This window comes from Columba livia, chromosome 38 (assembly GCF_036013475.1).
Source record: "Columba livia isolate bColLiv1 breed racing homer chromosome 38, bColLiv1.pat.W.v2, whole genome shotgun sequence".
In the NCBI taxonomy this organism is placed as follows: domain Eukaryota; kingdom Metazoa; phylum Chordata; class Aves; order Columbiformes; family Columbidae; genus Columba; species Columba livia.
Window position 1 is genome coordinate 64,216 of NC_088639.1, and position 15,074 is coordinate 79,289.

The following is a 15,074-nucleotide window of genomic DNA, read 5'->3' on the forward strand; positions in this document are numbered from 1 at the left end:
ACCCCCCTGCCCGGGGGGGGGCGGGACCCCCCCGGCCCCACATCGGGGGTGTCTGACCCCCCCACCCCCCCGGCCCCACATCGGGGGTCTCTGCCCCCCCCGCCCCCTCTGAGGCGGATTTGGGGGGAACTCGGCCCCTCCCCCACCCCCGGGGGGCGGATTTTGGGCCTTTCAGCCCCAGCCGGGGGGGGGGTTGGAATTCGGGGACCCCCCCCGGGCCCTTTGGGGGGGGATTTGGGGCTTCCCCACCCCCCAGCCCCATTTTTGGGGCCCCACGGGGGACTTGTGACCCCCCGGCCCCATTTTGGGGCACAACCCCCCCATTAAAACCACTTGACTGGGGTTCGACCCCCCCGGCCCCATTTTGGGGCACAACCCCCCCATTAAAACCACTTTTGGGGGTTCAGACCCTGTTTGGGGGTCACTCCCCCCACCCCCCACCCCACATTTTGGGGTGAAACCCCCCCCAGCCCATTTTTTGGGGCACAACCCCCTCCCCCCCCTTTTGGGGTTTCTGTCCCCCCCTTTTGGGGTCTCCTTCCCCTTTTTGGGGTGTCCCCACCCCCCCCATTTTGGGGGTTCCCTCCCCCATTCGGGGGCTCCTTTCCCCCCCCCCCACTTTGGGGTCTCCCCCCCCTCCCCCAATTGGGGCCTCCCCTGGGGGGCTCATTTCCCTCCCCCCACTTTGGGGGTCGCCCCTCCCCCGCTCCGGGGGCCCCACCGATGGGGGGGGGACACTGAGGGGCCCATGGGGGACGTGGGGCCGGAGCCGGGGGGGCCACTGGTGCCACTGGGGCCACTGGTGTCCCCACTGGTGTCCCTGGTGTCCCCAGCCCGGGCACTGAGGGGGCTCCTGTCTGGGACGTCACTGGGGTCCCTGGTGCCATTATTGGGGTTACTGGTGTCACTGGTGCCATTACTGGGGTCACTGGTGTCACTGGTGGCCCCCGGGTGGCCCCATTTGGGGGTGTCCCTGTGGTCACTGGTGTCACTGGTGTCCCCACTGGTGTTACTGGTGCCATCACTGGTGTTACTGGTGTCCCCACTGGTGTCACTGGTGTCCCCAGCCCGGGCACTGGGGGGGCTCCTGTCTGGGACGTCACTGGGGTCCCTGGTGCCATTATTGGGGTCCCTGGTGTCACCGGTGTCCCCCAGGTGTCCCCGTTTGGGGGTGTCCCCGTGTCCCCGTCTGGGGGTGTCCCTGTGGTCACTGGTGTCACTGGTGCCATTACTGGGGACACTGGGGTCCCCACTGGTGTCACTGGTGTCCCCAGCCCAAGCACTGGGGCGGCTCCTGTCTGGGACGTCACTGGGGTTCCTGATTGCATTATTGGGGTCCCTGGTGTCACTGTTGTCCCCACGTCCCTGGGGGCTGTCACTGGTATCCCTGTGTCCCTGGGGGGTGTCCCTGGTGTCACTGGTGCCATTACTGGGGTCACTGGTGTCCCCAGTGGTGTCACTGGTGTCCCCAGCCCGGGCACTGGGGGGGCTCCTGTCTGGAACGTCACTGGGGGCCCTGATTGCGTTATTGGGGTCCCTGATTGCATTATTGGGGTCCCTGCTGTCCCTGTGTCCCCAGGGGGGGTCCCCGTGTCCCCGAGGGGTGTCACTGGTGTCCCTGTGTCCCCGGGGGGGGTCCCTGGTGTCCCTGGTGTCCCCAGCCCGAGCACTGGGGGGGCTCCTGTCTGGGACGTCACTGGGGTCCCCGGTTGCGTCACTGGGGTCCCTGCTGTCCCGGTGTCCCCGGGGGGGGTCCCCGTGTCCCCGGGGGGCGCTGCTGGTGTCCCTGGTGTCCCTGGTGCTGCTGGCCCCCCCCGCCGCCCCCGCCCGCGTCTCCTCCAGCCTCTCCACCACCCACCACGTTCACCATTTCCACCCGCGCGGCCGGGGGGGCCCCATCGCCATCAACCGCGCGCCCTTCCTCACGCGGGGACACCACGGTGAGACCTTCATCATCATCCTCATCATCCCCTCCCCCTCCCCTCCCCTTCCTCACGCGGGGACACCACGGTGAGACCTTCATCATCATCCTCATCATCCCCTCCCCCTCCCCTCCCCTTCCTCACGCGGGGACACCACGGTGAGACCTTCATCATCATCATCATCATCATCATCATCATCCTCTTCCTCTCCCCGCCCTTCCTCACACAGGGGCACCACAGTGAGACCCTCATCATCCTCACCATCCTCCTCTTCCTCTTCCTCCCCCTTCCTCACCTGGGGGCATCGCAGTGGGACCTTCATCATCATCCTCCTCTTCCTCATCATCCCCTTCCTCACCCCCTTCCCCTTCCTCACCAGGAGACACCACGGTGAGACCATCATCATCCTCTTCTTCTTCCTCTTCTTCCTCTTCTTCTTCCTCCTCTTCCTCTTCCTCTTCCTCTTCTTCTTCCTCCCCCCTGCCCTTCCTCACCCGGTGGCATCGCAATGAGACCTTCATCATCCTCTTCCTCCCCCTCAGTCTCCTCTTCCTCAGGTGCCCACGGACCTTCCTCTTCCTCCTCATGGTCTCCTGTTCCCTCATTGTCCTCTTCACTTTCCTCTTCCTCCTCTTCCTCATCTTCTTCCTCCTCCTCTTCCTGTTCACATCCTTCCTCTTCCTCATCTTCCTCCCCGTCCTCACCTGGGGACGTCCTGGTGCAACCTTCCTCATCCTCCACTTCCTCCTCATCCTCCTCATCCTCCTCTTCCTCCTCATCCTCCTCATCCTCCTCATCCTCCTCTTCCTCCTCATCCTCCTCTTCCTCCTCATCCTCCTCTTCCTCCTCATCCTCCTCATCCTCCTCTTCCTCCTCATCCTCCTCTTCCTCCTCATCCTCCTCATGCTCATCCTCCAGCAGCCTTCCTCCTCACCCTCCTCCTCTTCCTCACTTCCTCCCTCCTCTTCTTCCTCCTCCTCCTCCTCTTCCTCCTTCTCATGGTCGTCTCCTCCTCTTCTTCCTCGTTCTCATGGTCTCATCTTCAGCCTCTTCTCATCTTCCTCCTCCTCCTCATGGTCTCCTCTTCCTCGCCTTCTTCCTCTTCTTCAGCCTCTTCCTCCTCCTCTTCCTCAGGCGCCCACTGACCTTCCTCTTCCTCCTCCTCCTCCTCCTCACCTTCCTCATCCTCATGGCCCTTCCTCTTCCTTCTTGGGGAATCACCAGCCTTCCTCCTCCTCCTCCTCCTCCTCCTCCTCTTCCTCTCCCTCTTTGCTGCCTTCCTCCTCTTCTTCCTCCTCGTCCTCACCCTCATCATCCTCCTTCCCGTGGTCTCCTCTTCCTCCACTTCCTCTTCCTCCTCCTTCTCCTCCTCTTCCTCCACTTCCTCCTCTTCCTCCTCCTCTTCCTCTTCCTCAGGGACCTGACGACCTTCCTCTTCCTCCTCTTCCTCCACTTCCTCTTCTTCCTCTTCCTCTCGCTCTTCCGCCTCCTCCTCCTCCTCTTCCTCTTCCTCCTCCTTCTCCTCCTCTTCCTCCACTTCCTCTTCCTCTTCCTCCTCCTCTTCCTCTTCCTCCTCCTCTTCCTCCTCATGGTCTCATCCTCTTCCTCCCCATCCTGGGGTCCCCACCCCCCATCTTCTTCCTCCTCCCCTCCCCCTCCAGACCCCGCCCCCCCATTTTCCTCCCCTCCCCCCCCGTCCCTCTGGGACCACGGGGGTTGGGGGGATGGGTGAGTTGGGGGGGAGGGGCGGGGTCTGTGGGGGGGTGTCTGTGTCCCCCCCCCGTGCACACACGCGTGTGTTTGTGTGTGGGGGTGGATGAGTGTGCAAGACCCGCGTGTGCCCCACGGCGCTGGGGGGGGGGAGTCCTCGTGCAAGGCCCCAGGTCCCTCGTGCAAGGGCAGATCCCTCGTGCAAGCTCCACTTTGGGCCCCTCCCCCAGTGTCTGGGTCCCCCGCTTTGTCCCCAACCCTGAGGTCCCCTTGAGCCCTGTGACCTCTGACCTTTGACCCCTGTGTCCCCAGCCGGCCCCATGCGGGTGGCACCTCCATCGCATGACCCCCGTGACCCCCGTGACCTGTCCCCCCCGTCCCCAACCCTGGTGACCTGTCCCATGTGCCCTGTGCCCCCCCGTCCCAAATCCCTGTGACCCCCGTCACCTGTCCTGTGTCCCTGACCCTGTGACCCCTGTGACCCCTGTGACCTGTCCCATGTCCCATCTGTCCCCCCTGTGACCCTCTGTCCCCTCTGTCCCTGACCCCCATGACCCTGGTGACCTGGCCCATGTCCCCTGTGTCCCCACCCCCACTGACCTGTGTCCCCCCTGTGTCCCCCCGTCCCCAAATCCCTGTGACCCCCGTGACCTGTCCTGTGCCCCCCCCGCTGACCCGTGTCCCCACTGACCATGTCCCATGTCCCCATGTCCCATGTCCCATGTCCTGTGTCTCCGTGTTCCCCATGTCCCCATGGCCCCTGTCCCCACTGACCATGTCCTATGTCCCCACTGACTGTGTCCCCTGTCCCCATGTCCCATGTCCCGTGTCCCCTGACGTGTCCCTGTCCCCATGTCCCTGTCCCCATGTCCCTGTCCCTGTCCCACGTCCCTGTCCCTGACGTGTCCCTGTCCCATGTCCCTGTCCCCATGTCCCTGTCCCTGATGTGTCCCTGTCCCCATGTCCCTGTCCCCATGTCCTGTATCCCTGTCCCCTGTCCCATGTCCCTGTCCCCATGTCCTGTATCCCTGTCCCCTGTCCCATGTCCCTGTCCCCTGTCCCCTGTCCCTGTCCCCATGTCCCTGTCCCCATGTCCTGTATCCCTGTCCCCTGTCCCCATGTCCCTGTCCCCATGTCCCTGTCCCCATGTCCTGTATCCCTGTCCCCTGTCCCCATGTCCCTGTCCCCATGTCCTGTATCCCTGTCCCCTGTCCCATGTCCCTGACGTGTCCCTGTCCCCATGTCCTGTATCCCTGTCCCTTGTCCCCATGTCCCTGTCCCCATGTCCCTGACGTGTCCCTGTCCCCATGTCCTGTATCCCTGTCCCCATGTCCCTGTCCCCATGTCCTGTATCCCTGTCCCCATGTCCCTGTCCCTGACGTGTCCCTGTCCCCATGTCCCTGTCCCCATGTCCTGTATCCCTGTCCCCATGTCCCTGTCCCCATGTCCCTGTCCCCATGTCCTGTATCCCTGTCCCATGTCCCTGTCCCCATGTCCCTGTCCCCATGTCCTGTATCCCTGTCCCCATGTCCCTGTCCCCATGTCCCTGTCCCCATGTCCTGTATCCCTGTCCCCATGTCCCTGTCCCCATGTCCCTGTCCCCATGTCCTGTATCCCTGTCCCCTGTCCCCATGTCCCTGTCCCCATGTCCCTGACGTGTCCCTGTCCCCATGTCCTGTATCCCTGTCCCCTGTCCCATGTCCCTGTCCCCTGTCCCCTGTCCCTGTCCCCATGTCCCTGTCCCCATGTCCTGTATCCCTGTCCCCTGTCCCCATGTCCCTGTCCCCATGTCCTGTATCCCTGTCCCCTGTCCCATGTCCCTGTCCCCTGTCCCCTGTCCCTGTCCCCATGTCCCTGTCCCCATGTCCTGTATCCCTGTCCCCTGTCCCCATGTCCCTGTCCCCATGTCCCTGTCCCCATGTCCTGTATCCCTGTCCCCTGTCCCCATGTCCCTGTCCCCATGTCCTGTATCCCTGTCCCCTGTCCCATGTCCCTGACGTGTCCCTGTCCCCATGTCCTGTATCCCTGTCCCTTGTCCCCATGTCCCTGTCCCCATGTCCCTGACGTGTCCCTGTCCCCATGTCCTGTATCCCTGTCCCCATGTCCCTGTCCCCATGTCCTGTATCCCTGTCCCCATGTCCCTGTCCCTGACGTGTCCCTGTCCCCATGTCCCTGTCCCCATGTCCTGTATCCCTGTCCCCATGTCCCTGTCCCCATGTCCCTGTCCCCATGTCCTGTATCCCTGTCCCATGTCCCTGTCCCCATGTCCCTGTCCCCATGTCCTGTATCCCTGTCCCATGTCCCTGTCCCCATGTCCCTGTCCCCATGTCCTGTATCCCTGTCCCCTGTCCCATGTCCCTGTCCCCATGTCCCTGTCCCATGTCCCTGACGTGTCCGTGTCCCGCAGCCGGCACCACGTTCATCTTCGGCAAGGGCGGCGCCTCCATCACGTACACGTGGCCGCCCAACGAGCGGCCCAGCACCCGCATGGACCGGCTGGCGCTGGGGCTGAGCACCCGGCAGCATGAGGCCGTGGTGCTGCGCGTGGAGAGCGCCGCCGGCCTGGGCGACTTCCTGCAGCTCCACATCGTGAGTGCACGGGGACACCGGGGGACACATGGGACACATGGGGACATGGGACATCATGGGGACACCAGGGGACACATGGGACACATGGGGACATGGGGACACATGGGACATCATGGGGACATGGGGACATGCGACATCGTGGGGACATGGGGCATCATGGAAAATCATGGGGACACCAGGGGACATCATGGGACATCATGGGGATATCATGGGACATCATGGGACATCGTGGGAACATGGGGACATGGGGCATCATGGGACATCATGGGACATGGGACATCATGGGACATCATGGGACATCATGGGGACATGGGGACATGGGGCATCATGGGACATCGTGGGACATGGGACATCATGGGACATCATGGGAACATCATGGGACATCATGGGACATTGTGGGGACATGGGGCATCATGGGGACATGGGGACATGGGACATCATGGGACATCATGGGGACATGGGGTCATGGGAACATGGGACACATGGGACACCATGGGACGTCATGGGACACCATGGGAACATGGGACATGGGGTCACTGGGGCCTGGGGACTTTCCTGCAGCTGCACATGGTGAGTGAGGAGTGTGGGTCAGTCTGTGGGTCAGTGTGTGATCTGTGGGTCAGTGTGTGATCTGTGGGTCAGTCTGTGGGTCAGTCTGTGGGTATCTATGGGTCAGTCTGTGGGTCAGTCTATAGGTCAGTCTATGGGTCTGTAGATCAGTCTGTGGGTCAGTCTCTGGTCTATGGGTCAATTTATGGTCTGTGGGTCAGTGTATGGGTCAATCTATAGGTCATTCTATGGGTCAGTCTATGGGTCAGTCTATGGGTCAGTGTGTGATCTATGGGTCAGTCTATGGGTCAGTCTATGGGTCAGTCTATGGGTCAGTCTATGGGTCAGTGTATGATCTGTGGGTCAGTGTGTGATCTGTGGGTCAGTCTGTGGGTCAGTGTGTGATGTGTGGGTCAGTCTATGGGTCAGCCCGTGGGTCAGTCCGTGGGTCAGTGTGTGATGTGTGGGTCAGTCCGTGGGTCAGTCTGTGGGTCAGCCCGTGGGTCAGTCCGTGGGTCAGTCTGTGGGTCAGTGTATGATCCATGGGTCAGTGAGTGATCCGTGGGTCAGCCCGTGGGTCAGCCCGTGGGTCAGTCCGTGATCCGTGGGTCAGCCCGTGGGTCAGTCCGTGATCCGTGGGTCAGCCCGTGGGTCAGTCCGTGATCCGTGGGTCAGCCCGTGATCCGTGGGTCAGGGTGTGATCCGTGGGTCAGGGTGTGATCCGTGGGCCTGCCCCTGTCCCGCAGGTGCAGGGGATGGTGGGGGTGCTGTTCAACGTGGGCACCGAGGACATTGCGCTGCAGGAGCCGGCGCCGGTGAGCGACGGGCGATTCCACGTGGTGCGGTTCACGCGCAGCGGCGGCAACGCCACCCTGCAGGTGGACGGGGGCGCCGTGCACGAGAGATACCCCCCAGGTACCCTATGGACACCCTATGGACCCCTATAGACACCTATAGACACCCCTAGAGAGCCACCCTGCAGGTGGACGGGGGCGCCGTGCACAAGAGATACCCCCCAGGTACCCTATGGACACCTAGAGACACCTATAGACACCCCTATGGACACCTATAGACACCCCTATGGACACCTATAGACACCCCTATGGATACCTAGAGACACCTATAGACACCTATAGACACCCCTGGAGAGCCACCCTGCAGGTGGACGGGGGCGCCGTGCACGAGAGATACCCCCCAGGTACCCTATGGACACCCTATGGACCCCTATGGACACCTAGAGACACCCCTATGGACACCTAGAGACACCTATGGACACCTAGAGACACCTATAGACACCCCTATGGACACCTATAGACCCCTATGGACACCCCTAGAGAGCCGCCCTGCAGGTGGACGGGGGCGCCGTGCACGAGAGATACCCCCATAGAACCCTATGGCACCCTATAGCATCCATATGTACCCCTATAGCACCCATAGGGCCGCTCCATAGCACCCAGAGCCCCCTGTACGAGCAGCGCCCCCTATAGAATCCATAGGGACCCTCCATAGCACCCACAGGGCCCGGAGACCCCCCGGGTGCCCCCGATGGCCCCATAGACACTGACACCCCATAGCGACCCTATAGCATCTATAGGCACCTCCCAGTGACCCTACAGCACCCATAGGTGCCCCCATACCCAGAGACCCCCCCGTAGCACCCATGGGTGCCCTATAGGCCCCTATAGCCCCATAGGCCCCTATAGCCCCATAGGCCCCCGTAGCCCCACCCCCTGGCTGCCCCTCCCCCGTTAATTAAGGCACTAATTAAAGCACTGACCCCCTAACGAGGGCACTAACGAAGGGCACCTGCCCCTCCCCCCGCCCCCCTAACGGCCCCATAAAGGCCCCATAACCCCCCTCCCCCCCCCGGCCACGCCCACCGGTGACGTCTTGGACACGCCCACGGGGGGACAACACGGCCACGCCCACCGGTGACATCACAGCCACGCCCTGGGGACGCCCACGGGGACACACACGGGGTGAGGCTGCGGTGACATCACGGTGACATCACGAGGCGGTGACATCACAGTTGTGTCCTGATGACGTCACAGTGACATCACATTGACATTGTGGTGACACCAACAGTGACGTTGTAGTGACGTCACGGCCACGTGACACTGGAGCCATCACGGTGACACCAACGGTGACATCATGGTGACATCACAGCGGCATCCCGGTGACACTGCTGTGACATCACAGTGACATCACAGTGACACTGCTGCTGATGAGACAGTGACATCACAGTGACATCATACTGACATCACAGTGACATCACACTCACATTTCAGTGACCCTGCTGGTGACATCACAGTGACATCACGATCACATCGCAGTGACATCCTGGTGACATTGTTGGTGACATCACAGTGACATCACACTCACATCCCAGCGTCATCACAGTGACACTGCTGATGACATCACAATGACATCACGATGACATCACACCCACATCACCGTGTCCCGCTGCCACCGTGGTGCACCGCCCCCCCCGCCCCGCCCCCCTGGTGGGCGTGTCCTTGCCCTCTCCCCTGGGCGTGTCCATGGGCGTGTCCCCAAGTGGGCGTGCCCATGTTGTGGGCGTGTCCCTGGGCATGCCCATGGGCCTATCGGTGGGTGTGCCCATGTCCATGGGCGTGTCCCCGTGTGGGCGTGCCCATCTTGTGGGCGTGTCCATGTCCTGGGCGTGTCCCTGGGCATGCCCATGGGCCTATCGGTGGGTGTGCCCATGTCCATGGGCGTGTCCATGGGCGTGTCCCCGAGTGGGCGTGTCCCGGTGGGCGTGTCCCGGTGGGCGGGGCGTGACTGTGTCCTCCTCCCTCCCAAGGCAGCGGGGACAGCGAGCGGCTGGCGCTGGCGCGGCAGCGAATCCCCTTCCGCCTGGGGCGGGTGGTGGACGAATGGCTGCTGGACAAAGGTAACGGGCCCCGCCCACCGCGCCCGCCCCGCCCACCGCGCCCGGACGCCTGGGTCCCGGAGCTTTGGGATCCAGATGCTCAAGGGGCCAGATGTTTGGGACCCGGATGCTCAGGGACCTGGATGTTTGGGACCCAAATGTTTGGGACCTGGATGCTCATGGATCCAGATGTTTGGGATCCAGATGCTCAGGGATCCAGATGCTTATGGGTCCAGATGTTTGGAACCAGGACAGCTGGTTTCCAGGTGTATGGGACCCAGATGCTCGTAGGTCCAGATGTTAGGGATCCAGATGCTTTGGGATCCAGATGTTTGGGATCCGGATGCTCAGGGACCTGGATGTTTGGGATTCATGTGCTCGTGGATCCAGATGTTTGGGATCCAGATGCTCATGTATCCAGATGCTAATGGGTCCAGATGTTTGGGACTCTAACAAATTTGTATCCAGATGTTTTTGGGACCTGGATGTTTAGGGACCCAGATGTTTGAGACCTGGATGTTCAGGGACCCTGATGACCAGGGATCCAGATGTTTGTGCTCTAGATATTTGTGACCCAGATGTTTGGGCTGTGAATGCTCATGAATCCAGATGTTCTGGGTCCCTGATGTCTGAGACCAGGTTATTTGAGGACCCAGATGCTTGGGGATCCCAGATGTTTGTGGAACCAGATGTTCATGGACCCTGATGTCTGGGACCCACATACTGGGGGACCTGGACAATTGGGGACCCAGATGTTCTGGTATCCAGATGTTTCATGCCCCCTGCTGTTTGGGACCCAGATGTTTGGGGTCCAGATGTTCAGGTCCCCAGGGTTCCAGGACCCAGATATTTGAGGACCAGATGTTTGGGGACCCAGGAGTCCTGGACCCAGATGTTTGAGGTCCCAGCCACTTGGGGACCCAGGCATCCGGGACCCAGATGTTTGGGGACCCAGGCGTCCGGGCTCCCCCATCCCCAAGGACCTCCCTGTCCAGGGACCCAGGCGTCCGGGCCCCGCCTTCCCCCCTGTGAACCCCCATAACCCCGTTAACCCCCCATTAACCGCCCCCTAACGAGCGATCACCGCCCACCCGCTAAACCCGCTAACGGCCAATTAACCCCCCACTAATTAGCGACTGATTGGCCCAGGGAGGAGCCACATGGGGGGTGGGGCCCCTGAACCGATGGGTGGGGTGGGCGTGTCCCTGGCTTGGCCCCGCCCCCTGCAGGCCGCCATGTGCGGGGGTGGGTGGGGCCTGAGGGGGCGTGGCTACGTGTGGGAGTGGCCATGACCCCACCTTGGCCCCACCCCCATCTACACCAGCCAGCCCCTGGTGCATGGGGGGATGGGGGGGGAGGGAGATTGATGGGTACGGGTAGGGTCCTTGAGGCTGGGCGGGGCCAGGGTGGGCGTGTCCCATTGTGGGCGTGTCCCTGACCGGCCCCGCCCCCTGCAGGCCGCCAGCTGACCATCTTCAACAGCCAGGCGCTGGTGTGGGTGGGGTCAATGGGTCCGGGTGTGGTCTGGGCGGGGTCATGGTGGGCGTGTCCCATTGTGGGCATGTCCCATTGTGGGCGTGTCCCATTGTGGGCGTGTCCCTGGCCGCCCCCGCCCCCCGCAGGCCGGCAGCTGACCATCTTCAACAGCCAGGCGCTGGTGCGGGTGGGGTCAATGGGTCCGGGTGTGGTCTGGGCGGGGTCTGAGTGGGCGTGTCCCATTGTGGGCGTGTCCCTGACCGGCCCCGCCCCCCGCAGGCCGGCAGCTGACCATCTTCAACAGCCAGGCGCTGGTGTGGGTGGGGTCAATGGGTCCGGGTGTGGTCTGGGCGGGGTCTGAGTGGGCGTGTCCCATTGTGGGCGTGTCCCTGACCGGCCCCGCCCCCCGCAGGCCGGCAGCTGACCATCTTCAACAGCCAGGCGCTGGTGCGGGTCGGGGGCGGCGAGCGGGGCCGCCCGTTCCAGGGGCAGCTCTCGGGGCTCTACTACAACGGGCTGAAGCTGCTGGCGCTGGCGGCCGAGGGGCACCCAAGGGTGCGGCTGGAGGGCGACCTGCGCCTGGTGGGGGAGCCGCCCCCGCCCCCCGCCCCGCCCGGCGCCACGCCCGCCCCGCCCGACATGGCCACCACCATCATGGAGACCACCACCACCATGGCCACCACCACCACCCGCAGGGGGCGCTCGCCCACCCTCAGGGACACCGTGGCGCAGGTGGGGATATGGGGGGACATGGGGGATATGGGGACATGGGGGACATTGGGGGATATGGGGCACATAGGGACATGGGGGACACTGGGGGATATGGGGGGATATGGGGACATTGGGGGATACGGGGACATGGGGGACATTGGGGGATACGGGGACATGCAGGGACTTGGGGGATATGGGGACATTGGGGGATACGGGGACATGGGGGGACTTGGGAACATTGGGGGATATGGGGACATGGGGGGACATTGGGGGATATGGGGCACATGGGGACATTGGGGGATATGGGGACATGGGGGGACTTGGGAACATTGGGGGACATGGGGACATTGGGGGACATGGGGACATTGGGGGACATTGGGGGATATGGGGGACACTGGGGGATATGGGGACATTGGGGGATATGGGGACATTGGGGGACATTGGGGGATATGGGGACATGGGGGGACTTGGGAACATTGGGGGACATGGGGACATTAGGGGATATGGGGACATGGGGAACATTGGGGGATATGGGGACATGGGGGGACATTGGGGGATATGGGGCACATGGGGACATTGGGGGATATGGGGACATGGGGGGACTTGGGAACATTGGGGGACATGGGGACATTGGGGGACATGGGGACATGGGGGACATTGGGGGATATGGGGGACACTGGGGGATATGGGGGACACTGGGGGACATTGGGGGATATGGGGACATGGGGACATTGGGGGATATTGGGGGATATGGGGACATGGGGGACATTGGGGGATATGGGGACATGGGGGGACTTGGGAACACTGGGGGACATGGGGGACATTGGGGGATATGGGGACATGGGGGGATATGGGGACATGGGGGACATTGGGGGATATGGGGACATGGGGGACATTGGGGGATATGGGGACATGGGGGGACTTGGGAACACTGGGGGACATGGGGGACATTGGGGGATATGGGGACATGGGGGGATATGGGGACATGGGGGACATTGGGGGATATGGGGACATGGGGGATATTGGGGACATTGGGAGACATGGGGACATGGGGGACACTGGGGGATATGGGGGGATGTGAGGACATGGGAATATGGGCGACATTAGGGGACATGGGGGGATATGGGGACATGGGGACACTTGGGGGGACAAGGGGTACATGAGGGGATAGGGGGACATGGGGGGACGTGGGGACATGTGGGATATGGGGACAGGGGGGAATATGGGGGAACAAGAGGACATGTAGGGACATGGGGGGGACACCAGGGACGGGGGGATATGGGGACATGGGGGGACATGGGACACATGGGGGGACACAGCGGGGACAGGGGGAAGGGGGGGAGACAGGAGGGTGTGTGCGGGGCGGGGGGGTGGGGGTGTCCCGGACGCCTGGGTCCCTGGGTGGTGGTGGGGTCCCTGGGGGGTTGCGGGTCCCCGGGGTGTCCCGGACGCCTGGGTCCCTGGGGGGTTGGGGGTCCCCGGGGGGTCCCGGACGCCTGGGTCCCCGGGGGGTTGGGGATCCCCGGGGGGTCCCGGACGCCTGGGTCCCCGGGGTGAGTGCCGCCCCTCCCCCAGAACACGGACGATCTCCTGGTGGCCTCGGCCGAGTGTCCCAGTGACGACGAGGACCTGGAGGAGTGCGAGCCCGGGACAGGTGGGTGCGGCCCCGCGGGCGCGGGACACGCCCGGACACGCCCACACACCTGGACATGCCCACTGACACGCCCACACACACACACACCTGGACACGCCCACTGACACGCCCACACACACCCGGACACGCCCACTGACACCCGGACACGCCCACTGACATGCCCACACACAACTGGACACGCCCACTGACACGCCCACACACACCTGGACACGCCCACTGACACGCCCACACACACCCGGACACGCCCACTGACACCCGGACACGCCCACTGACATGCCCACACACAACTGGACACGCCCACTGACACGCCCACACACACACACCTGGACACGCCCACTGACACGCCCACACACAACCGGACATGCCCACTGACACCCGGACACGCCCACTGACACGCCCACACACACCCGGACACGCCCACTGACACCCGGACACGCCCACTGACATGCCCACACACAACTGGACACGCCCACTGACACGCCCACACACACACCTGGACACGCCCACTGACACGCCCACACACAACCGGACATGCCCACTGACACCCGGACACGCCCACTGACACCCAGACACGCCTGCTGACATGCCCACACACAACTGGACACGCCCACTGACATGCCCACTGACACACGGACACGCCCACTGACACACACACATACAACCCCCACCGACAGGCCCACCAACACCCAGACACGCCCACTGACACCCCCCCCACAGGACACGCCCACTGACACCCGGACACGCCCACTGACATGCCCACACACAACTGGACACGCCCACTGACGTGCCAGACACACCCAGACACGCCCACTGACACCCGGACACGCCCACTGACATGCCCACACACAACCAGACACGCCCACTGACACGTCCACACACACACACACACGGACACACCCACTGACACGCCCCCACATGCCTGGACACGCCCACACACACCCAGACACGCCCACTGACACCCAGACACACATGGAGACACCCAGACACCCCATTGATACACCCAGATACACCCACACATGCCTGGACACATCCAGACACCCCGTTGATACACCCAGATACACCCACACACGCCCGGACACGCCCACTGACACCCAGACGCACCCATTGACACCCCATTGATACACCCACTGACACCCAGACGCACCCACTGACACCCCATTGATACACCCACTGACACCCAGACACACCCATTGACACCCCATTGATACACCCACTGACACCCAGACACACCCATTGACACCCCATTGATACACCCACTGACACCCAGACACACCCATTGACACCCCATTGATACACCCAGTGACACCCAGACACACCCATTGACACCCCATTGATACACCCAGTGACACCCAGACACACCCAGTGACACCCCATTGATACACCCACTGACACCCAGACACACCCATTGACACCCCATTGATACACCCACTGACACCCAGACACACCCACTGACACCCCATTGATACACCCAGTGACACCCAGACACACCCATTGACACCCCATTGATACACCCACTGACACCCAGACACACCCACTGACACCCAGACACACCCATTGACACCCCATTGGT

At 62.9% G+C, this 15,074-nt stretch overlaps 1 protein-coding gene across 1 annotated transcript in view; it reads left to right on the forward strand.

Moving 5' to 3' along the window:
• LOC110356619 (neurexin-2-like) overlaps window positions 1–15,074 on the forward strand; it is a 64,424-nt gene that overhangs the window by 44,722 nt on the left and 4,628 nt on the right. Inside the window, 5 exon segments of the mRNA XM_065044394.1 lie at window positions 6,040–6,221; window positions 7,517–7,685; window positions 9,595–9,684; window positions 11,552–11,871; window positions 13,426–13,504. Coding sequence (XP_064900466.1) covers window positions 6,040–6,221; window positions 7,517–7,685; window positions 9,595–9,684; window positions 11,552–11,871; window positions 13,426–13,504 — 840 coding nt within the window.